The sequence below is a fragment of the Dama dama genome, chromosome 14, assembly GCF_033118175.1.
Source record: "Dama dama isolate Ldn47 chromosome 14, ASM3311817v1, whole genome shotgun sequence".
Lineage (NCBI taxonomy): Eukaryota > Metazoa > Chordata > Mammalia > Artiodactyla > Cervidae > Dama > Dama dama.
Genome location: NC_083694.1, coordinates 42,708,366 through 42,733,726, shown reverse-complemented (window position 1 = coordinate 42,733,726; position 25,361 = coordinate 42,708,366). Strand labels below are relative to the sequence as shown.

The 25,361-nt window shown below is 43.7% G+C and overlaps 2 protein-coding genes across 2 annotated transcripts in view; both read left to right on the top strand.

Annotated features, from left to right (window-relative positions):
• The first annotated feature begins 1,199 nt into the window (after positions 1-1,199).
• Positions 1,200-10,765, top strand: VAMP3 (vesicle associated membrane protein 3). Its single transcript, XM_061160491.1, has 5 exons — positions 1,200-1,308; positions 3,477-3,558; positions 7,208-7,366; positions 8,110-8,161; positions 8,963-10,765. Coding segments are annotated over exons 1-5 (315 nt in total). The 5' UTR covers positions 1,200-1,306; the 3' UTR covers positions 8,983-10,765.
• A 3,929-nt stretch (positions 10,766-14,694) lies between these two features.
• The window catches only part of PER3 (period circadian regulator 3), a 60,375-nt gene continuing 49,708 nt past the window's right edge, over positions 14,695-25,361 (top strand). Inside the window, 8 exon segments of the mRNA XM_061159780.1 lie at positions 14,695-14,728; positions 14,831-14,961; positions 15,471-15,628; positions 16,051-16,196; positions 17,206-17,321; positions 21,368-21,373; positions 21,375-21,474; positions 21,943-22,099. Coding sequence (XP_061015763.1) covers positions 14,695-14,728; positions 14,831-14,961; positions 15,471-15,628; positions 16,051-16,196; positions 17,206-17,321; positions 21,368-21,373; positions 21,375-21,474; positions 21,943-22,099 — 848 coding nt within the window.

The following is a 25,361-nucleotide window of genomic DNA, read 5'->3' as shown; positions in this document are numbered from 1 at the left end:
TAAAAATATGGATCGAAATTCACCTTTTCAGTTAAAATCCTCTGATGTTTTAAAAAATGCACCTTTCAGCTGACCAAGCCCAGCCTTCTTTCCCGGAACCCTGGCATCAGTCTCCTTCCCTTTCACTGCAGAAACTCAACTCCCTGGTGGTGCCTCTTCCCTCTAAACCATTCTGGAGCTGCTGTCAGACAAGTTTTGCATGATAGATCTCCCAGTTTCATGAAGCCTCAGTGATTTCCAGAGCCCACCGCACTGAGATGACATTTTCCTTTGTTTGTTTTCACTCTCAACTCAGTCTTATTTTCATCTGTGCCCCAACCTGCACCCTCTGGTTGGTCTGTTCAAACCGTGTCCAGGTCCACTGTTTCTTGGTTCATGATTTGTTCCTCCCATAACTGGAAACTTCTCTCGTTACCTACTTAACCCAATCCGAATTTCACCTCTGTGACACTCTTTCTTATTCTAACATACAATAATATTTTCTTTTTCAAATCCCATTTAGAGTTGGAAAAGACAGTTTGACGTTATTTTTTTCATTTCTCATCTATTCTTCCAGTTGACCTACTGGTGTTCTGTTTAACGCTGCAGTTGCCTTTGCTGGTGGGAACGCTTTTAGTACAACTGAAATTCCTTGTACAGTAAAGCACTACATTCAGATTTGTGCCTCAGCCTCAACCGGAAATCCAGAAGTTGAGGACCTGTAAAGGTATAAAGTACAGTCCCTGATATCAAGAATTCCATGAAGAGATTATATTAATAATAAGGTCTGTGCAATAACATATTTGTGTTACAAATGAACACACGAAAAGGAAACCTAACCCAATCAACGCCTGTAACAAATACTACGAATGAACCTCCTCTCCCATTTTAACAAGTTTCTTGCGAAAATGTTGTGTCTCCAGGACCACTGGGTTAATGTGGAACTTTAAGCAGAAGCCCAAGGGCTGTCTCCAATGCTGTCACGGTCAGAGGAATAACTCACGGGCCCAGAATAACGTAAAACACCCACACCCTCATTTATCTCCGTGGTGCCTTTTCACGTGCCCCAAGTCAGCACTGCCGCGGGCACCGACAGCCAGCAGTCGCCCAGCAACCGGCCGCAGCGCTCGGTGGGGGGAGCCGCCCTTAACACACCCCGCCCCCTTCCGGCGCGACCCTCGCAGCCTCGCGCGTCCCGCCCACCCCGTCAGCCCCTCCCGGTGACGTCATCGCCCCTGCGCCGCCGGCGCCCCGCCCAGGTCTCCGGCCCCCGGTTCCGCAGTGTCAGTCCGCCGATCCTGAGACGCTAGCTGCCTCCGCCGCCAAAATGTGAGTGACAGGACGCGACGCGGAGGGCCTTCGGGCCCGGGGGACCGCGGCCCGCGCCTGGGACCCCAGCCCGACCCGATTCCCGCCTGCCGCCTCTCGGACGCGGGTGCTTTCCGCGCGGCTGTGCGCGGGGGCTCCCAAGGCCTAGGGGTGGGCGGCGGCCCCCGGGGGTGCGGGCTGCATACGGGCCAGGTCGGCGGCGCCGCCGGCCGCGCTGGAGGGCCTCACGGCCGTCGGGCGGACGCGGAAGGGGTGAGGGCGGGGCGGCCGGGGTTTCCCAGAGGTAGGGAGAATTCCACCGTCACCTCTGCTTCGTCTCCGACCCCCTTCCCCTTCTTCCCCCCCAAGTTCACTGAGGGGTACTGTGACCACTGCCCTCGTCCTGGAGCGCCTGCTCCCCGCCTGGTGTTGGGCTGGACTCCGGAAGTTGCAAGGGGAAGAAGGACCTCCGCCCTGTCTTGAAGCACCTGTGGTCTCAGAGGACTCAGGCGCAGAACTGTGGGCCTTCTCCTTTTAAACAGAAGCATTCTTGTAGTGGCCCTTGAAAACAGGAATTTCCCGTGGTAACATTTCAGAGAACGCTAAGGGTCAGAAATCACAAGGACCGCCTCAAACTGCTCGTCGCTCACCTACAGAGGAGAAAGGAATGGGTGCTTTCCCACGGTTTCTCCCGCAACTAGGGACACCCTTCCTCTGAAGGGTTCCTGATTGAGGCTGCTGTGCCAGCTGATCGCAGCGGTTAAAATCTAGATCCGTAGAATTATACAGAACCTGGTCTAAACACAGGCTCCAGTGCAGCCGGTGGTGTAGACTTTCTAAACCTTACTTTAGTTTTCTGTAAAATGAGGTTAATAGTAGTAGTGTCCCCCTCAAAGAGTTTTGAGGACTAAATGAGAAAATGCTTGCAGCAAATGCATAGTACATGACCCTTTACTGTTATCTATCAGACAATAAACTCTGAGGGCCTGGTGGGGTCTGCTGCATCCCTGACCTTTGACACATGGTAGGTATAAAATAACTGTCTATTGAATCAATGAATCAGTGGGTGTTATAGGAAAGACACAGGGAAGAGACCTCTCTAAGACACATGAAGGATCTTCAGGAGAAGGCAAGGCTGTAGGCAAGACTGTATATAGGTATCTCTGAAAAATCAAAAATATTGCCAACCAGGTCATGGAAGCAATTAGGACTTCCAAGCCAGAGTGCTCAAAAAAGATCTATCTGGGGGAAAAGTAAAGCATTCAATGAGGATTTTAAAAGAAGTATCTTTCCGGTAATGATAACCTATATGCAAAACAGAAAAAGAGACACAGGTGTACAGAACAGACTTTTGGACTCTGGTGGGAGAAGGCGAGGGTGGGATGTTCCAAGAGAACAGCATCGAAAAATGTATATTATCTATGGTGAAAAAGATCACCAGCCCAGGTTGGATGCATGAGACAAGTGCTCTGGCCTGGTGCACTGGGAACACCCAGAGGGATCGGGTAGAGAGGGAGGTGGGAGGGGGGATCGGGATGGGGAATACATGTAAATCCATGGCTGATTCATGTCAATGTATGACAAAAACCACTACAATATTGTAAAGTAATTAGCTTCCAACTAATAAAAATAAATGAAAAAAAAAAAATGAAGTATCTTTCAAGAGAGGGAGCCTTGCTTCATCTTATCTTTGCCACTCACACTGCCCCCACTCCCTGTATCCTAGTGTTCCTGACTTTCTTTCTCTAAGTGAGTCTGTTTCTCTGTACTGGAAAAAGGGTGTTCTGTAATTGTTCACCACTCTGAAGAACTGTCTTCAGTTCATGGAGAATCCTGTGGACTCAGGAGCCTGGTGGGCTACAGTCCATGGGGTCAGAGAGTCAGACACCACTGAATGACTAACACTTTGACTTTCATGTGAGGAACAGATGCTTCAGTGATACAAAGGAGAACCTATTAAACCTTCACTTTAGACCTCGGTCACTTTTAACATGTGGGTGAATCTTTGAAATTTTAGAGGAATTAGAAGGGATGTCTTTAGAACCTTTGTTCACTGCTGCAGAAATGATGTTCATTTTCAGCTTTAGTTCTGAAATTTCTAACACTGAGAGTCCTGGAAAATATCCACATACTTAACAGAAATGTGTTTGGAATCCTAGCTTACTCTTGCCTGTCTTTACATGTTTCAGGACTACAAGTGCACCGGCAGGTTCAAGCACTGCCGCTGGCAGTAGTAGAAGACTTCAGCAGACACAAAATCAAGTGGATGAGGTATTGCTCTGAAATGTTGAAAACCTGAATTATAAGCCAACATGAGAACACTCTGGGAATAGTTCTGTTTAGGAAAAGTATCATAGAAGTGTGAACGTAAAGTAAATTTGGACTATCCTAACTGTAACAAAAATCTGACCCCTACTGTTTTGGGAGCCCTTTTCTAAGCTTCTGAGAAGTCACATCCTCCTGGTTTCAGGCCTGTTTTCCTTAAACCAAATCACACACCTAAAGTACAGGCTCTTCTCCCTGAGGACATTCCTCCCGAGAATCACTTGGTGATGTATATTTTGCCACAATAAATTAAATATTAGAGAAGAAAAAAGAACTGCTTTATAAAATAATAAAATTTTAAGGATGAGGTCTATAGGTTGCAGAAGCTAGGATGAATCCTTCTGAACAAATTTTTCATCAGGATGCTTTTTACCAGTTACCCAGCCCAGCAAATCTCTGTCGATTGCCATCCAGTGCTGTGCAGGAGGTGGGTGCTGGCAAAGTGCTCTAACCCAGCAGATCTGTGTTTGTGGAAATGTTAGGTTCGGAGGCCCTCAGAGCATTTTTTCTTTTGCCCTCTACGTGCAGACCTACAATGGAAGACTATTTGAGAAATTCAGGCTCGTATTTCCTTAGTCCTAAAAGCCATCATAGCTGAGCAAGGCTGTCTTGGTCTTTCTGCATTTACCTGTCTTAAAAAGCAGAGTTAAACTAATGTTAGATCCCGTTGTTAAATCTTATGGCAATATCTTGGTCCGATGGTTTTGTTTATGAACTAAATTCTGAGTTTTTTACATTTTCATGCTAAGAAACCCATTCTAATTCCATCTTCCATGAAACTTCTATTTACTTACGAACTCAAATTGGGTCCTTTTCCTTTTTTTACATTTTTTTAAATTAATTTATTTTTTATTGAAGGATAACTGCTTTACAGAATTTTGTTGTTTTCTGTCAAACTTCAACATGAATTAGCCAAAGGTATACACATATCCCAGGAGGGGATACCAAGGGGATCCCCTTGGTACTTTTTCTTTACCAGAGAGTTTTGTTTTTAACTGAGGTGGAAATTTGCATAATAGCCACTTTAGAGTGTGTAATTCATGCCATGTGATGTATTCACAATGTGGAAATTTGCATAATAATAGACATGCATAATAGCCACCTTAGACTGTGTAATTCAGTGGCATGTGGTGTGTTCACAATGCCCTGCGGCCATGCCTTTTGTCTAGCTCCAGTTTCTTCATCACCCCTGAAGAACACCTTGTAGGCATTTAGTAATCACTTCCCATTCCCTCTTCCTCCAGAGTGGTAGCCTCTAATTGACTTTCTGTTTCTATTGTTTTGCCTGTGCTGGATATATCATATAAAAGGGATAATACAATGCGTGGCCTTTGTGTCAGGCTTCTTGAACTTAGCATCTTTTGTTCGACATTCATCCCTGTTGTAGCATCCGTCAGTACAGCATTCCTTTTTGTAGTTGCATAGTATTCCATTGCAGATGGATGCCTCAGTTTATCCATTCATCTGTTGGTAGATTTTTGAGTTGTTTTCCCCTTTTGGCTGTTATGAATCATGTTACTATAAACATTTGCACTTGAGCTTCTATGTGGACATCTATTTTCATTTCTCTTGGTTATGTATCTAAGGGCTTCCCTGGTGGCTCAGTGGTAAAGAATCTGCCTGCAATGGAGGAGATTACCTGCAATTCAGGAGATGCAGGTTCGATCCTTCAGTAGGGAAGATCACCTAGAGAAGGAAATGGCAACCAACTCCAGTATTCTTGCCTGGGAAGTTCATGGATGGAGGAGCCTGGTGACCTACAGTCCATGGGCTCACAAGAGTCTACATGACTTAGTGACTAAACCACCACCATAGTAATGCTATATTTAACTTTTTGAGGAACTGTCGCACTTTTCCAGTGGCTACACTATTTTGCCTTCTACTAGCCATGTCCAAGAGTTCCTATTTTTCCACATTATCACCAAAACTTGTTATTTTCTACTATTTTGGTTATAGCCATCCTGAACTGATCCTAATGAGTATGGATTAGTAACTCTTTGTGGTTTTAATTTGCATTTCCTAGTGATCAGAGATGCTGAATATCTTCTCGTGTGGTTGTTGGCTGTTTGTATAAATTCTTTGTAGAAATGTCTGTTCAAGACCATCACCAGTTTTTTAAATGGGTAGTCTGTTTTTAATGTTGGTTGGTAAAGAGTTCCTTATGTATTCTGGGTGTTAAATCTTTGTCAGATATATGATTTGCAAATATTTTCTGCCATTCTGTGGATTGGCTTTTCATATCCCTGATAATGTCTTTTGAAGCACAAAAGACTTTAATTTTTATGAAATTCAGAATATCTGGTTTTTTCCCTTGTCGCTCTCGCTTTTGGGGTCAAATCCACAGCCAAACCCAAAGTTGTAAAGAGTTATGTTTTCTTCTAAGAGTTTTATAGTTTTCAGCTCTATATTTGGCTCATTGATCCATTTTGAGTTAATTTGTGCAGGTGAGGTAAGGTAAGGGTCCAACTTCATTCTTTCACATGTGGCTATCTAAGCACCAAGTTTTGAAACTCAAAAGTATGACTCCTCCAATTTTGTTTTTCTTCTTCAATATTGTGTCAAGTGTTCAAGGCCCTTTGGAATTCCATATGAATTTGAGGACTAGTTTTTACATTTAGGCAAAAAAAAAAAGCCATTGGAATTTTGATAGAGATCTATACATGTGTACATCACTAGGGGGAGTTTTGCTGTCTTAACACTGTTAATTAAGTCTTTCAACCTATGAAAGTGGGATGTCTTCCCATTTCATTAGGTCTAATTCCTTTTGTCAGTGTTTTGTAGTTTTCAGCGTGCAAGTCTTTGGCCTCCTTGGTTTAATTTATCCCTGGGTATTTTATTTTTGGGGGTGCTATTGTATGGAATTGTTTTCTTAATTTCCCTTTCATTGCTAGTTATGGAAGCACACTAATTTATGGCTGTTGATCTTGTACCCTAAAACTACTGAGTTTGTTTACTAACTCTAGTAGGGAATTTTTGGTAGATTCTTTGGGATTTTCTGTACATGGACTCATCTGCAAACAGAGATCATTTTACTTCTTTTCTAATTTGAAAGGAAAGTGAAAGTTGCTCAGTGGTTTACGACTCTTTGTGACCCCATGGACTATACAGTTCATGTAATTCTCCAGGCCAGAATACTGGGGTGTGTAGCCATTCCCTTCTCCAAGGGATCTTCCCAACCCAGGAATCGAACCCAGGTCTCCTGCATTGCACGCAGATTCTTTACCAGCTGAGCCACCAGGAAGCTTTTCTAATTTGGATGCCTTTTAATTTCTTTTTCCTATCTGGCCAGAGCTTCCAGTACGATGTTGAACAGCAGTAGTGAAGGTGGGCCTCCTTGTCTTTCACAATTGAGCATGGATGTTAATTGATTGTTTTCCACAGATACCCTGTAACATGTTAAGGAAGTTCCCTTCTATCCTAATTGGCTGAGTGTTTTTATCGTGAAACAGTCAACCCTTTTTTCTTTTGTTTTAATGAAAGTTTGACTCAAAAGCGTAAAGAGCTGACCAGAAAAAAAAAAAAAGCCAGTACACTTCATTGAGGAGTTGCATTTTTCCTTCCTTTCCTTGTACCTGAATGTGACCATATTCTTCAGGTGGTGGACATCATGAGAGTCAATGTGGATAAAGTGTTGGAAAGAGACCAGAAGCTCTCTGAGTTGGATGACCGTGCAGATGCGCTGCAGGCAGGAGCCTCCCAATTTGAAACAAGTGCTGCCAAGTTGAAGAGAAAATACTGGTGGAAGAATTGCAAGGTACTTCGCTTTTAACTGGTCTTTATATCAAGTCACCGTCTTGTCTCAAGGCGGTAGACAAAGGCTACAAATACTGGACTTTCATGAGCCTTAGAGGTGAATCTGACTTCCCACACAGAAATTTGCATTGACTTTGAATCTAAAACTCTGACTACATATCGTTTTTCTGCCCCCACAGTTGAGAATGCTCCGTGCTTTGTGGCTGACCTTCAGAAGTTTGTAGAACCAGGCAGGTCCAGAATCAGTCACAAATAGCAACCCCTTCCAGCCCTGCACACAGACTGACAGGAGAGGGCTGGAACAGGAAGGTCAGTTTGCACGCAGGTGCAAATGGCTCCAGGGTAAAAGGAAAGAGGTGCTGGAGAGCTGCAGCATGCTCCACAGAAAAGCAGGAAGCACCACATGAGGAGCAGGGCCCAAAGTGGACCGCAGTCACATCCCTTCCTGGGTTGGAAGAGTGACACTTTCTGATAGCTGACACAGGCTCAATCCATGTATCCACAGACATGCCTATCTAGGGACCATAAATCATTTGAACGTGTTATAAAAAAGCAGATAGGTGAGCGTCAGCACCTATCTGAACATTAATAAGAACATTAAGTTTAGGCCTTAATAATTATGACTATTTGGGATGGGTGGGCACTTTAACTTCTTCTGTGACTAGAATGACACTAAATGATACTCTTCAGTTGGCACATTAATCTCTGGATTTGAATGTGAAGTGGACGTATATTTGGTTACAGATGTGGGCGATAGGAATCAGCGTTGTGGTCATCATCATCATTATCATCATCGGTGAGTTCTCCTGCTCCAAACTCATTGCAGAAAGTCTTGTCTGTTCACATTTGACTCCATGTACAAGAGCTCAGAATAAAAGTTCCCTTGGAGATGTTAATGTATCCCAAAGGTTTTCCTTTTCGTTAGTAAGTGTTGTAAATACTTGAGTGCTGAATCTGAGATTTTCAATATAAACATTATCCTGATCCATAAGTTTGATCTCTGAATATACTTTCATCAGATATTTCCTTTCATGAGAAATAGTATAGCCTAGTGATGAAGAGCATGGACTACTTCTGATCACTCTACTTTACAATCCAGCTATGTGGCCTTCAACAAGTAATTTCATATCTCTGAACCTCAATTTCCTCATTTATAAAATGGGGACAGTAATACTACTACCTACCTCATATGTTTATTATGAGGACAAAGCTGTTAATATATAAAATGTGCTTAGAATGGTGCCTGGCATATAATAATAATAGTTATATAAAGAAACATATATACACCCACACTATCATTAACACTATTATTATAACCATTACTACTACTGTAGACAGTATCAGAACAGCCCATTGCCATTAGTAGCCCAGTACATGAGAACTATTTAAAGAAACATGTCTTGGATCCTTTCTTCAGCAGCCTCCTCTAATCTTCCACAAGATGTAGAGAAACCACTAGTAGGAAATCGGCCAGAAATTGAATTTCTGTTCACACTTAGACTGTAGTGTTTGATGTTTATTCTGTGTTTGCACTGAAAGACTAAACAGCTATTCTCCCCGCTCCCCCCTCCTTTTTTTAATCTTCTCTGCTTACTAGTGTGGAGTATCTCTTCCTGAAGAACCAGTGAAACTCCAGCCTGCTGTTCAAGAAACCTCTTCAAGACTTTTGATTTAGAACCTGCTATATTATCAAGCTTGCCTACTGTTCTATCTAAAATGATTATTTTTCTGTTAGTGACTGTAAAGTTTGTTTCCTAGATGTGCCTTTGTTTTGTAATATGCACTCCAAACTAGAAGCGTGGTCAGCCCAGCCTCCGTTTTGCACAGTGCCTTTTCAGATTTACAAGTGGGCTGATGGAGAGGACTTCTTCAGTTGCAGAGTGTTATAACCTAGCAGTAATGTTGTCTGGTTAATTGCCATTGACTGCAGTTAAGGAAATTTGTTCCAAGTTAACTGTCCTCATCATATGACATTACCCTCATTTTAAACCTCTGGGTAATCAGATTCCAATTTGTGCCTTCCAGAAAGAACACTACTGCCTAACACAAATCTGTGACAATAACAGGCTGTGCCTTATTTTGTTCTTTTTCTGATTCCCTATAGCAGAACTCTCTACTGTTTATAGACACTACTGACTCCTTTGCTGTATTTTAAAATAAGATACTGGTAAAGAGTTTTTGCTCTTACATTAGATATGAAGATGTTTACTTTCTTGTTACTGTTATGTATCACTTGCTAAAAATATTGTTTTAATCAGAAATAATAACTTCTTTAAAACATTTTTATAGAACAATGGCTGTGACCAAAGTTTCTATCTTGCCAAAAAGTTAAATCCCAGTCAGACATCAAGTTTGTTCCTGACAGATAAATTCAGAAAAGTGACCAGTGGAACTCAAGGTGCCCTTCAGAATTAAACTTGTAATGTTGTGTGTGAACCTCTGACATCCTGGCAGGCCTTTCTTGCCCTTGAAAGGCTGTAGATCTTGCAACTGCCCTTCCAATCTATCATTTTTCCTGATGTTTACAGAGGATTTGAGCTCAATACTGACCGTCTCCTACCTGTGGGCAGCATTTTACTCAGCAGTTTGCAGATTATCAACTGTAAGCTCCAGTATGTTTCTAATAATTACGTGAGCAGCAATTGTGTAGCCTTCACTTGAGACCATCTGTAGACGGGTCATTTTCTGGTCCAGTCCCCATGGACAACAGCTTCTTGGAGTTTGTTTCCAATTGTGATCCATATTCCACTCCCTAAATCTGTCTTGTAAATTTCACTTTCTACTAGGAATTGGTCAGGGTAGATGACCCTCTTCCCAGGGGACAGCTAACGAGACATTTTCTTTGATGTCACAGAGTTTCTGCATGAGACGCTGCTTTGGGTAGAGGTGTTGTCAACTGAGAGACTTTTGTTGTGTACATGAGACTTTGGACACCAGGGTGTGTGGCTTAAGGTCAAGAAGTCAGGTAGGAATGAAAACAGGCGAGGAGGCACCGAGGGGGAAAGAAGTCTTAGCACGCTGGGGCTCACCATGACCAGAATGTTCACAAAAGTCTCGTTCACATGCTACTTGGTGACGTACAAAGCGACAGCAGTTAAGGTGCATCAGGACCCGGGTTCCACTTCTTTAACATCTGCTCCCCTGACGTCAGTGCAATGGTATGAAGTTGAAGACGTGCCTTGCGGTGTGCCCTGCTGGGAGAAGGGGACAGCCATCAGTGTCTGGACAGTGGCCGACCCTCGTCTCAGGTCTCTGCCAGGTCTGACTCTGCAGCTTTGGTGCTTGGTCCCGTGTAACCCACTGGCTGCTGCGTTAACCCAGGAATACCCCACCTGTATCTGTGTGTTTAGCTGGGAACTCACCTGCTATAATAAACTGAATAAAGTGTTTATAAACATAACTCTGGTGCCTGTGTCCCTGATAGAGGAGTAGCGCGTGGTCCAAGTCCTGAGAAACGGCGTTCCCTACTGCTCACCCCCCTCCCTTATAGACCCTGACTTCACTTCCTCATTGCCTGAGGACCCTGATGTCCTCACACCCACTCCCTGTGTAAAAAAGTGCTCTTCAACTGAGGAGATGTTGGGGAACTGGCTTCCTTATGGTCACTGAAACACTTAGGATTTGGCTTTTGAGTTTCTTAAATAGATGGTCTTTCAGAAATGAGTTGTGCAGAGCTGGCCAGTATGTGTTGGATCAGACAGCTGCCCATGTGGGACGTGGGGAAGTTGACCCAGGTGGGGGATAGATATCTCCAAGCTGTGTCTCTTGTTTTCATTCGGCATATCTCTTTCCCCTTGAATATACTTCCACACTTATTCTACAACCCCTACAGAACAATATAATATGGGTGGAAGGAGACTTGCTTATGTTTACAATGAAATGCCAGTTTTCAGTAGAATCCAGTGAAAAAGAGGTTGACTTCTTTCCATTGCCTCAGGTAGATGGTGACTGCATTTCTTGTCTGACAGGCAGTCATGTCCCTGGAAAAGCACTGAGAATTCTGCCTTTTGTTCAGGACCTTGAGAGAGTGAAATACATATGAGCCCTTGGTATCATTTTCAAGATTTTAAAGGAAAATCTACCATAAATGGGCTCCTCTTTCACTGCTTATCCTTTAAATGTCAAGGTTCCTTACGGTGGGTCCTCAGCCAACTTCTCTTTTCATTCTACTTAACCACCTGCCTCCAGGCAATCTTTCTGCTCTTGATCTCTCCATTCATGAATCTGCTGATGATTCCTGGCCTATTGGATAGAAGCCTCTCAGACTCAGTGTTCACCAGACAAGGAAACTCCTTCCTCACGCTCTTCCTTGTCATTACCTGTCTGTTGCAGAGAAGGGCCCCATCACCCACCCAGGGGTCACTCCAGACACATCTGCTGGACTTGCTGGTATTTTTGGTCACCATCTGTCATCACTCAATGTGCTGGAAGTGTGCTGTGTAACAGACACCCCCGAAATCGCAATGGCTTCAAGTTTTTTCCTCGCTTGTGCTCTGTGTCTGATGCCAGTCAGCAGGAAGGCGCTATCATCAGCTCCTGCAGACGGGGTGGGGAACTTCGTGTAAACATTTGTTTTAGTTTATCATTGCAGAAGGAACGAACCATCAGGAATTGTGCACTGGCTCTCAAAGCCCCCATCTGGATATGGAGCCAGCAGCTCTGCTCACTTTGATTGACCAAAGTGACTTAGCTGACCGTGGCTCACCTCAGAGGTAGAAGGGAGTCCTACCTGTCACCCAAATGAGAAGTGGAATCTCTATGAACATCTTCCTCTGTGTTGACATTTCAGTCAAAGAATGTGGGCAGATTCCCCTGTTTTGTTCAGTCAGTTGTGTCCGACTTTGTGGCCCCATGGACTGCAGCATGCCAGGCTTCCCTGTCCTTCACTGTCCCAGAGTTTATTCAAACTCATCTCCCTTGAGTTGATGATGCCATCCAACCATCTAGTTTAATGAGTTGTGTCCCCTACACAATAAGTCTACATTTGCATCACAAATGAAATGTTTTTTAAAGTATAGTAGTTTTTTCATTGGTTTTGAATGAGGATTAATTATTTGCTTTAAAATTGATCAGGCTGCTTAGCTCATTTAAAAATAAGCAAACTTACTTCCAACTGAGCTGCTTTTCATAGTAGCAGAAAATTCAGCCTGTAAAACTAGAATTTACTAAATAAACCAATTATGGTATAGTTATTAATAGGAAGTATTTTTTTCCCCTCATCCTTTAAATAGCTAAGTGTATTTAGAAATCTATTTGGCTCTACACCGCGACACGGACAATCCCGTTGGCAGAAGTGCCTGCCTCTGGGCAACGCTGTGGATTCCCAACCTCAGGAAGGACTTCTCTCCAGCCATTGCCTCTTATCTGCAGCTCTTCCTTTCTGTGTCATTCACCTCCTACTGGATCACACCATCACTTAATAGTGATCCCTGCATCCCTGCCTCCAATCAACAAATGCTAGTCTATAGCTCTTCACGGCAAAATTCCTCTCTGTCTTCCTGTAGTCACCGTCACACATCCTCTTTTTCTTCAGTCCACACCACTGAGACATCTGTAACCAAGGTCATCGTCTTGGTGAAGGCCAACAGGAAATTCTCTGCCTTTGTCTTACTCTGCTTGTCACCAGCATTTGATACAGTTGCCAGCTGTCTCCTTGAAATGCTTCATTATGGAGCTTCCAGGACCCCACACTCCTGGCTCTTTTAGCCTTATCTATGGCTCCTTATTCTTTGCCTGACCTTATCTCCCTATGCCCTGAAGCTTGGCCTTTGGCCTTTCTCTGTCTGCACTCTCTCACTGACACCATTTCACCCACCACTGTGAACGCCAGAGGCTCTGATGACTCCCTTAAATGTAAGCTGTATCTCCACCCCTGGTTTCTCCCCTAAACTCCCAGCTGGCAAATCCAATTGCCTACCTGACCACTCTGCTTGGATGTATGACACACCTCAAACGTGGTGTGTAGAAAACAATTCTCTGTTCTCCATTAAAACCTGCAATCCCCAGACTTGCATTGGGTAAATATTTGCTGAATAAATGCAGTTTAACAAAACAGGGCTTCAGAGGAGAGTGAACATCATTTGAAAAAATAAGGTGGTTTATCTAATACCCAGGGTTCCCAGGTGATGCTAATGGTAAAGAATCTGCCTGCCCATGCAGGAGCCAGAGGAGACGGTGGGTCATCCCTGGGTGGAGAAGATACCCTGGAAAAGTGGCAACCCACTCCAGGATTCTTGCCGGGATAATCCCAAGGACAGAGGAGCCTGGAGGGCTACAGTCCATGGGGTCGCAGAGTCAGACACGACTGAGTCACTGTACATGCACACATGCATTCAATACCTAATATGACCTACCACATTCCGCTTTACCCTCCTCTTTTATGCACAATTGCTTCAATTCATCCAATACTGAAGATTTCTGTACCAGGCACTGGAGACGCGCAGAATCTCTGCACAGCACCTTCCACTTCAGGTAAGTCGAGACACAATTAAAAAGAGCCCTCCGTGTTTTTTAAAGGGCTTCTCTACACTTCCTCAGTGAAGGCAATGGCAACCCACTCCAGCACTCTTGCCTGGAAAATCCCATGGACGGAGGAGCCTGGTAGGCTGCAGTCCATGGGGTGTCTAAGAGTCAGACACGGCTGTGCGACCTCACTTTCACTTTTCACTTTCATGCATTGGAGAAGGAAATGGCAACCCATTCCAGTGTTTTTGCCTGGAGAATCCCAGGGACGGGGGAGCCTGGTGGGCTGCCGTCTATGGGGTCACACAGAGTCGGACATGACTGAAATGACTTAGCAGCAGCAGCAGCAGCTACACTTCCTTTCCAAAATAGTGTCTTTTACAAACACTTGTCTTTCTCCAGTTGCTAAATGAAATCTTTAACTTTAGGAAGACGAGAGAAATGTTTCAAGTTGTGAGAATTCCACTTCTGAAAACCAGGTTTGATCTTCCCAGCTCACTTAGTGTTGGCAGGAGTGAGAGCAAGAAGGTCGTTAACAAAGATGGAAACTCGAGAAGACACAAAGAAAGCGCTGCGCTAGGACGTCCAGCGCCCTCCTCCGGATGCCCAACCCGCCGGCTACACTCTCCCAGACACCTGCTGGCGCTCTCTGGAGCAGCTGCCAGTCACGTGGAGGCTTGGCCGACCCCGCCCACCCTGCCGCTTGGGGCCCGCCCCCTCGTGATTGGTGGCTCCGGTGCCCTATCACTGCCGCGCTCGCTCCAGCAGCCCACGTGGCCCATCCCCCAACGCCGTAAGGGGGCGGGGACCAGGGCCTCCTCAGGGTCCCTCCGCCCCCTGCCTACGCGCCGACCAGTAGGATTGGTCATGCGCAGTCCTCAGGCCGAATCCCCGGCGTTACGTAACGGACTCTGAGGCCTTTGCCCTTCGCTCCCTCGCCTCCGCTTCTGTAACCCGGACGCCCCGGCGCGGACCCCGCCCCCGGGCCAATGGGGACCCCTAGAGCTGGCGGAGGCGGCCAATCGCGGGCCCAGGGGGCGGGGCCGTGTCACGTGGCGCGCGGGGGTGGGCGTGGTGCCGGCGGTAGCCTGGCACGCGGCGGGCCTCGAGACCGCGCGGGGTCGGGTCCGCTGGGTGAGCAGCGCTGGCGGCGGCGGGTGAGTGCTCGGCCCGGGTGGCGTGGGCTCGGAGCCTGCCGGCCGCGGTCGCCCCAAGCCTGTCCTGCGCTGTGAGAACTTTGTGCTTCAAGTGGCTCCTTGCTCCGTCCTGTGCCTGGGTGCGCGGCGATTATTGGGGCTGCCGGGGCCGCGGTCTCCCCCAGGGCTGCCCACCCCAGGAGCCACAGCCGGGCTTCCGGAATCAAATTGTGTTTTTGTTGACACTTGTCACTTTTATTTCCATCCTCCCCCTCCAGGGTGGATCTTCGGTGGGCGGAGACATCCAAAATTGCAGGGATGTACTGGGGAGAAAAGTGTCCCCGGAGGAGCAGGGTTAGTAATTGCCCGCTAATGATGACTGACATCTCTAAGGCGATGGCATGGACCACAATGAGAAATACGGTTCTGTCGCCGATTGCAAAGTAGCAAAGAGCAGGCGACTGACTGAGGGCTGCTGTGCGAAGATGGATCCCGGTGAAGATGTAGAAAGGTCTGGTGGTAAATCTCAGAACCCCAGGGGGAAATCAGCGTCATGAACTTGAAGGACCACAGGCCAGTGGTCCTGAGGCCCCCGGGAATGATGCTGCTGAGCTCTGGAGGCAGAAATGCGAGCTGCGGAGCAAATTCGTGCAGACCAGCAACAGGTGACATGACCTGATGTGTTTGTTGTTCTTTGCTGGGTCAGTAGAAGGGAAAGACGGGCTTCCATCTTTTTGCATTTTGTTTGTAAGCCTAGGAAAAAAGTTTACCGGGAGTCTCCAGCAGCTTGGAATGAAATACCTTGGAGACACTGAAGGAAATTAACTATATAAGTAGGTTAAAAGTGGTTTGGGAATTGCTGACTCTAGGCTGAAGTGGGACTCAAACAGTAGAAAAGGTTTGATGTTTACCAATTTCTTGACCTGTCATTCCCCACATGTAAAAAGGGGATAATAAATCTGTGAACTGAATGAGCTGATTCATGTTAAGTGCTCAGAAAGCAGGCCTGGCCCGAAATACACTGTTCAGTGAAAGTTGACCTATTGTAATCCAAAGTGTGAATTTTAGAATTTTTTTTGTCTTACAGTGAACAGCAAGATCGAAACAGAGTTTCTGAAGAACTTATAATGGTTGTCCAAGAAATGAAAAAATGCTTCCCATCGGAAAGACATGGTAAACCAAGCACACTGGATGCTCTTAACTATGCCCTTCGCTGTGTACACAGTGTACAAGGTAAATGGGCTACCCTGAAAATACAGTCTTGCACATACATCACTGCTCATGAATGGCAGCCAGGCCAGAAGCATTGTCTGCTTGGTTTTAGGCACAGAAATGTTTTGAGTTTTTTATGCTGTTCTGTGTGAGATGAGTAAATCTACACTGATGCCACTGGCATCTTAGTTTTTCAAATTAGCACTGTGTGCATGCATTTCAGTCGTGTCTGACTCTTTGCGACTCCTGGCGCCTCTGTCCATGGGATTCTCCAGGCAAGAATACTGGATTGGGTTGCCACGACCATCTCCAGGGGAATCTTCCCAACCCAGGCATCGAATCTGCGTCTCCTGCTTGGCAGGTGGATTCTTTACCACCGGAAAGCCCTATTTGTGTAGTAGTTTAGTATTTTTGTTGCAGTATTTTGCATTTTTATTTCTATTTCGGGAGAGTAAGAGTTTGGCATAACCACATTTTGGAAATTCACTTTTTAAAGGAATAGTGTCTTCTATGATTATTGAGGGGAAAATACATTTGCATTTCCCTGTCATAGACATACTTTTAAAATTCAGTCATGTCATGTCAGGAATTTACCAAATTAAAATGCAATGGTTGTAAACACTTTTTCTTTTGACAATTTTCTTCTCAAGGGATTTTAAAAGTGCACATTCTGTAGCACAAACCTCTGTGGTTTCATAGATGATATATAATTCCTGAATACTGGAGTAATGTTTCTGCCATACAAATCCCCTCTGTGTATATTGAGAATTTTTGGTTTCGGTACCTTGTTTTGGTACTTTAAATTTATCTCGTTCCCTATGAACCAGAACATGCCAAATTCATAAATTCAAAATCTTAGGTTTATACAACTGTTAGTGTTTTAGGTGAAAGAAAAAACTGATCTTTCAAGGAAAATATTCTGAGGTGCCCTTATCCTAAAAAAATTAGCCAACTTTAATTGTGTTGAAAATGACTTCCTAAAGATATTGTTGTGAAACAGCCTACCTATCTATTTTCCTGTGTTTCTTAGCAAACAGTGAGTCTTTCCAGATTCCCAGTCAGAACAGAGCACCTCAAGCTGATGTGACCTTGTGCAGTCTGGAGGAGCTGGCCACTATTGCTTCAGAGCACACTTCCAAAAACACAGTAAGAATTCACCAGTTTTGCCATATCAGCCAGGGTGGTTTTTCCTAGGGACCTTATCTTAATATAGAGTCTTAAAAGTGACAACTGAATATTTCCGTAACCACAGTTTGAGGTAAACAACTGGAGAAAACTGCCAATGAGGCATCTCAAGTTTCTCCTGTCCTTGACAAAGAAAACATCTGAAAACAGGAGGCAGCACATGAGTGTTAGTTGGCTTTGCTTTGGTTCTGGGGTGCCTCTCTCTCCTTAGCATCCCTGAGTTCTCCCAAATTAAGAAGAAGATAAAAGCAACACTGCAGAGTAATTTCCTGCATCGTATTCTAATCTCCAAATGTTGATTTCTATTTATATCAATCTTAGTTCCAATACCTACTACTCCAGGTTGTAACAACTGGATTTTATAAAGCAGGTAAGTTGAGGTGATGTAATCTTTTATAAAATTGTGAAAGAGTTATTTAGTATTTATCTTTTCATATGGACAGAATAATTGGGGTTCATGTTTTGCTGACATGATGGGGATTACTTAATTTATGTGTAGTGCGTGCATGCTAAGTCACTTCAGTCATGTCCGACTCTTTGTGACCCCATGGACTGTAGCCCACCAGGCTCCTCTATCCATGGGGATCTCCAGTCAAGAATGCTGGAGTGGACTGCCATGCCCTCCTCCAGGGAATCTTCCTGATCCAGGGATTGAACCTGCATCTCTTATGTCTCCTGCATTGGCTGTCAGGTTCTTTACCACTGGCACCATCTGGGAAGCCCAATTTTTGTGTAGACCTCAACATAATCAGTCCTGAATATTCATTGAAAGGACCAATGCTGAAACTCCAATACTTTGGCCACCTGATGTGAAGAACTGACTCACTGGAGAAGACCCTGATTCTGAGAAAGACTGAGGGCAGGAGGAAAAGGGGACAACAGAGGATGAGATGGTTGGATGGCATCACCGAGTAGATGGAACAAGAGTTTGAACAAGCTCTGGGAGTTGGTGATGGACAGGGAAGCCTGGCATGCTGCAGTCCATGGGGTTGCAAAGAGTCGGACACAACTGAGCGACTGAACTGAACAACATAATTGTAACTTAAAGATTTTATGATATTGGAGCACGAGATATCCCTAATGTTACGTGCTTGTTTTACTACTAATAACTAGTGTGTTTATAGTATTGTAGTGCGTGCTATGGAGATTTAAGAAAAAAAGCTTTAGAAAAACATTTTCCTTTTAAGATCTTCAAATTAACACTAGAGAGGAAAACATACGCCAGTGCTAGCCAATACAAACTGTGGCTGATTATAAGCAGACTATGTTTATGTCTAATGGAATGAATTAGAGAAATGATTCTTATGAGGTATGTCAAAGACACCATCTTGGAGCAAGTAAATCTAAAGCTTGATCTCGAAGCCTAGATATGCACAGGTGAAGGGAAGACCGTCCTGTTAGGTATATAGCACAGTTTGCGAAGAAGAAGGAATCAAGTGAACACAGTATATAGTGTGAAAGGGAAACTGTTAGTCACTCTCAGTTGTGTCCAGCTCTTTCTGACCCCATGGACTGTAGCCCACCAGGCTCCTCTGTCCATGAGATTCTCCAGGCAAGAATATTGGAATGAGTAGCCATTCCCTTCTCCTGGGGATCTTCTCGACCCAGGGATCCGAGCTGTGTCTCCTGCATTGTATTTACCATCTGCGGCCCCAGGGAAGCCCACATAGTATATAATTATGGTCAAAATGAGCCCTAGACTCTGGCCTCTGAGCCCTGTGCACATATATTGCTTGCTGTAGGCAAGTGCTTCCCAGTTTATGATGAATTTTTATTAGTCTGAAGTGAAGGGGGAAAGGACCAAGAAAAATAAGGCAGGTTTCTTTTTTTGTAAAGCTAAGTTTATTTAATTTAAAGAATTGTTACTTGTTTTGAACGTATGTCCTACCTACTCTTTTTAGTTATTAAAATAGTCTTTGTTATTTAACAGGTAGTGATAGTAGATAATCATCATTGCTTATTGTTGTTTTTTTATACCTTTATTTGGGAAAATGAAACATTGTTATCCTCTGATCATATCCTTCATCTTCCCCCACACTTGTGCAAAAATTTTACTTTGTGAAATCTGAAAATCTGAGAACTAATACATCAATCCTATTATAGGTGAGCATAAAGCAAAAATGTAAAAAAACCTGACACAGTTGTGATAGGTATTAATTTTGGTTTTTAAAATTTTTTAACATCTAGGAAATTCCCTGGCGATCCAGTGGTTAGGACTCAGCACTTCCACTGCTGAGAGCCTGGATTCAATCTCTGATCAGGAAACTAAGATCCCACAAACTGTGCATTGAGGCCAAAAAAAAAGAAAGCTTTAAAAAAAGTTGTTTTAACATCCAGAGATGGATTTATTACCCATTTATCACCATTTAGTTATCATGAAACTAAACAGTAATCAGAGAAGGCAATGGCAACCCACTCCAGTACTCTTGGCTGGAAAATCCCATGGACAGAGGAGCCTGGTAGGCTGCAGTCCATGGGGTCGCTAAGAGTTGGACACGACTGAGCGACTTCACTTTCACTTTTCACTCCCATGCATTGGAGAAGGAAATGGCAGCCCACTCCGGTGTTCTTGCCTGGAGAATCCCAGGGATGGGGGAGCCTGGTGGGCTGCCGTCTATGGGGTCGCACAGAGTCGGACATGACTGAAGCAGACTTGGCAGCAGCAGCAGCAGCAAACAGTAATAGTGAGTTACTTTGTACAGTTTAATCTGTACAAGGTAAGAAAATTCAGCTAAAGATATTCTGAAAATAGCTTAAGTTCACTGCATTAGAAAGTATGGTTAGGAATCCAGGCTTGCACTGTAGGGGGTGTGGATTCAATCCCTGGTTGAGAAACTTAAGATACTGAATATCATGAGGGTGTGACAAAAAATAACAAAGATTATATATACATGAGCTTCCTGGTGGCTCAGACAGTAAAGCATCTGCCTGCAATGCCAAAGACCTGGGTTTGATCCTTGGGTCAGGAAGATCCCCTGGAGAAGGAAATGGCAACCTACTCCCATGGAAAATGGAAATGGAAGGAGGGAAATGGAAAATCCCATGGACAGAGGAGCCTGGCAGGCTACAGTCCATGGGGTTGCAAAGAGTTGGACACGACTGAGTGACTTCGCTTTCTTTCTTTCTTTCTTATATATACATGAGAAAAAGAAAGTATTTGTGAATTTATACACATAGAAAATGTTTACAGAGTCAGTTTTTTTCTAAATCATCTTGAATGTCTGGTCATTAAAATTTTCTTATGAGCATTTATCCTACAAATGTCTTTGTGACTGGTCCTCTTTTTGATACTACTGTTTGGGAGACACTGTTTTTGTATACTTTTAAATACTCTGTATAAATTTATAGCCTGCTTTCTTCATTTAACATGATAAGCATTTTTCTATGTTATAATATGATCTTTGTAGACTTTTTAAAAGGCAGTGCAATTGAGGGCCTCAAGAGACCTCTGAAAAAGTGAAAAATGTTAGTTGCTCAGTCATGTCTGACTCTTTGTGACCCCATGGATTGTAGCCCACCACTCCTCTGTCCATGGGAATTCTCCAGGCAAGAATATCAGAATGGGTTGCCATTCCCTTCTTCAGGGGATCTTCCCAACCCAGGGATCAAACCCAGTTCTGCTGCATTGCAGGCGGGTTCTTTACTGCCTGAGCCACCAGGGAAGCCCTCTGAGACCTCTATGGAACTTGTGAAAAGTATAGACTCCTAGTCTCACCCCAGAAATGCTGATTTAGGAAGCAGTGAGCCTGCAAATCTGGCTTTTGGAAGTTTGGTAGGTGATTTTGATGCAACACCTCTGGTGACCAACGCTTCTTAGATTGTGTTAACCCTTTCCGCACAGTGTAGGCGCTCAGGTTGGTTGCAGCTTTTATAAATGCTGTAATGAACATCTCTGCATACCTTTTCTTCGTATTTAGAGTTTATCTGAAAAGTACTGTTGAAAGTGCGTAAGGTACAACAGTCACTTGCTGCGAGTGACACGCTGCCTGTGCTGTGTCTGTGCTCAGGGCCGTGCCTTTCCTGGGTTACCTACCTCAGGACCTGATCGGGACATCCATCCTAGCGTACCTGCACCCGGAAGATCGCTCTCTGATGCTTGCCGTGCACCAAAAAGGTAAGCACCTGCTTCTTTACAGGAGGGCATTTTTTTTTTTCCCACTGATCTTCTTAAATTTTTCATTTCATTTCTCACTAGAGCTTCTCTCAAGCACTACTATCATTAGAAGTGCTCAGTCACTCCGTCCTGTGCAGCCGCCTGGACTGTAGCCCACCCCCATGGAACTTTCCAGGCAGGAATGCTGGAGTGGGTTGCCATTTCCTCCCCCGGGGATCTTCCCAACCCAGGAATCGAACCCATCTCTTGTGCATTGGCAAGCAGTGCCACTAGTGCCACGAGTGCCACCTGGGAAGCCCCTTAATCATCAGAGTGTTACCTTTAATCAAGAAAACAGTGTGTTGAAACTATTGAAACAATATTTTTTTCTATTTTGATATTTTAAAACATTTACAAATAAGTGCCTTAAGAGAGGCATTTGTAACAAACATTCATGTTAAATAATTTCTGTCTTATTGTCTTACATAGTCTTGAAGTATGCTGGCTATCCTCCCTTTGAACACCTGCCCATTAGATTTTGTTCTCAAAATGGGGATTACATCATACTGGACTCCAGTTGGTCCAGCTTCGTGAACCCATGGAGCCGGAAGGTTTCTTTCATCATCGGTCGCCATAAAGTGCGAACGTAAGTCAATCAGTTGTCATATTTTCTAAAAAATGTTTTTTCAAATAATATTCTCAGGCCCGTTGACTCCCCTTTGAATCAGTTGACACATGAACTCAACAAAGAGCAGGTTTTTGACAGTTTCTGGAAGACAGTTTGGCCTTTAAATATTAAGAGCCTTGTAATATTTCTACTTCTACTTCCTTGGCCTAGTAACTCTATTATGGGAGTATTCTAAAGAAATAAGTCTAAATACAGAGAGCTTTGTAAAGAAAAGACAGATTCTGCAATGTTATTTAATTGTGATAGCTTGTTATTGTTGTTATTCAATGGCTAAGTCATGTCCGACGCTTCTTGATCCCATGGATGCACACCAGGCATTCCTGTCCTTCACTGTCTCCTGGAGTTTACTCAAATTCTTGTCCACTGAGTTGATGATGCTGTCTAATCATCTCATCCTCTGCTTTCCCCTTCTCCTTCTGCCTTCAGTCTTTCCTAGCATCAGCATCTTTTCCAGTGAGTCAGCTCTTTGCATCAGGTGGCCAAAGTACTGGAGCTTCAGCTTCAGCATCACTCCTTCCAATGACTATTCAGGGTTGATTTCCTTTAGGATTGACTAACAATAGCTTAAATGTCATCATTAAGAAGTTCTGAAATATTTCTTTGACATGTTATATTGATCCAATGAAAATTTTTATAGAAAGTATGTATCATGGGAAATTGATATATTAGATGATGGGAAAAGCAGCCTGCAGAATTTTTATACAGCCTAATTGTGTTTAAAACAAACACTCTGAAATAGGAAAAAGAAGATTAGAAAGAAATAAAATATAAATTTTGATGATGTTTGGATAGTGGATTTGGAGTAAGTGGTTTTCCCCCCTTTTTTTTCCTTTTCTCAATTTTTTCATTCTCTTTAGTGAGCATATAAGATTTTTTTTCTTTTTTCTATTTTTTTCTCTTTTCTTCTACTGTCAAATTCCGCTTATTTGTCTCAATTTTGTTACGTCTTTATTTTTTAAAAATAGATTCTTTCATATTTATTTGCCTGCCAGCACGGCTAATTCATGCCTGCTTGATGATTGTTTCTTGTCCGTGTAACAACCTTACAAATCAATCCCAAGCAACCTGGACCGTTGTTCTTATAGTCTGATATCCTGTTGGTCCCTGGGCTTTGTGGTCCATATAAAATTGACCTATAGGTTTCTCAGCCAGCCCATAAGTTTCCCTTTGATGTCTGTTTCTATTAGGAATGGGAATTATACCTAACTCTTCAGTATTGAATTGAATAAAGTGGGGAAAACCACTAGACCATTCAGGTATGACCTAAATCAAATCTCTTATGATTATACAGTGGAAGTGAGAAATAGATTTAACAGACTAGATCTGATAGACAGAGTGCTGGAGAACTATGGACGGAGGTTCATGACATTGTACAGGAGACAGGGAGCAAGACCATCCCCAAGAAAAGAAATGCAAAAAGGTAAAATGGCTGTCTGAGGAGGCCTTACAGATAGCTGTGAAAAGAAGAGAAGCAAAAAGCAAAGGAGAAAAGGAAAGATATAAGCATCTGAATGAATAGCAAGGAGAGATAAGAAAGCCTTCCTCAGCGATCAATGCAAAGAAATAGAGGAAATCAATAGAATGGAAAAGACTAGAGATCTCTTCAAGAAAATTAGAGATGCCAAGGGAACATTTCGTGCAAAGATGGGCTCAATAAAGAAATGGTATGGACCTAAGAGAAGCAGAAGATATTAAGAAGAGGTGGCAAGAATACACAGAAGAACTGTACAGAAAAGATCTTCATGACCCAGATAATCACGATGGTGTGATCATTCACCTAGAGCCAGACATCCTGGAATGTGAAGTCAAGTGCTAGGAAGCATCACTACGAACAAAGCTAGTGGAGGTGATGGAATTCCAGTTGAGCTATTTCAAATCCTGAAAGATGATGCTGTGAAAGTGCTGCACTCAATATGTAAGCAATATGTCAGTTTTTGGAAAACTCAGCAGTGGTCACGGGCCTGGAAAAGGTCAGTTTTCATTCCAATCCCAAAGAAAGGCAATGACAAAGAATGCTCAAACTATCGCACAGTTGCACTCATCTCACATGCTAGTAAAATAATGCTCAAAAATCTCCAAGCCAGGCTTCAGCAATATGTGAACCATGAACTTCCAGATGTTCAAGCTGGTTTTAGAAAAGGCAGAGGAACCAGAGCTCAAATTGCCAACATCCGCTGTATCATCAAAAAAGCAAGAGAGTTCCAGAGAAACATCTATTTCTGCTTTGTTGACTATGCCAAAGCCTTTGACTGTGTTTACCACAATAAAGTGTGGAAAATTCTGAAAGAGATGGGAACACCAGACCACCTGACCTGCTTCTTGAGAAACCGGCATGCAGGTCAGGAAACAACAGTTGGAACTGGACATGGAACAACAGACTGGTTCCAAATAGGAAAAGGAGTCAAGGCTGTATATTGTCACCCTGCTTATTTAACTTATATGCAGAGTACATCATGAGAAATGCTGGGTTGGGTGAAGCCCAAGCTGGAATCAAGATTGCCAGGAGAAATATCAATAACCTCAGATATGCAGATGACACTAGCCTTATGGCAGAAAGTGAAGAAGAACTAAAGAGCCTCTTGATGAAAGTGAAAGAGGAGAGTGAAAAAGTTGGCTTAAAGCTCAACATTCAGAAAACTAAGATCATGGCATCCTGTCCCATCACTTCATGGCAAATAGATGGGGAAACAGTGGAAACAGTGGCTGACTTTATTTTGGGGGGCTACAAAATCACTGCAGATGGTGATTGCAGCCGTGAAATTAAAAGACGCTTACTCCTTGAAAGGAAAGTTATGACTAATCTAGACAGCATATTAAAAAGCAGAGACATTACTTTGCCAACAAAGGTCCGTCTAGTCAAGGCTATGGTTTTTCCAGTAGTCATATATGGATATGAGAGTTGCATGGTGAAGAAAGCTGAGCACCGAAAAATTGATGCTTTTGAACTGTGGTGTTGGAGAAGACTCTTGAGAGTCCCTTGGACTGCAAGAAGATCCAATCAGTCCATGCTAAAGGAGATCAGTCCTGGGTGTTATTTGTAAGGACTGATGTTGAGCCTGAAACTCCAGTACTTTGGCCACCTGATGCGAAGAGCTGACTAATTTGAAAAGACCCTGATGCTGGAAAAAATTGAGGGCAGGAGGAGAAGGGGACAACAGAAGATGAGATGGCTGAGTTGGTGATGCTGTCTAATAATCTCATCCTTTGCTGTCCCCTTCTC

What these genes read in the sequence shown, in the direction of transcription:
- VAMP3 (XM_061160491.1), top strand. An exon ending in ACTGGTGGAAGAATTGCAAG is followed by an intron (nt 7,367 to 8,109) that starts GTACTTCGCTTT and finishes ATTTGGTTACAG; the next exon opens with ATGTGGGCGATAGGAATCAG. An exon ending in CATCATCATTATCATCATCG is followed by an intron (nt 8,162 to 8,962) that starts GTGAGTTCTCCT and finishes TCTGCTTACTAG; the next exon opens with TGTGGAGTATCTCTTCCTGA.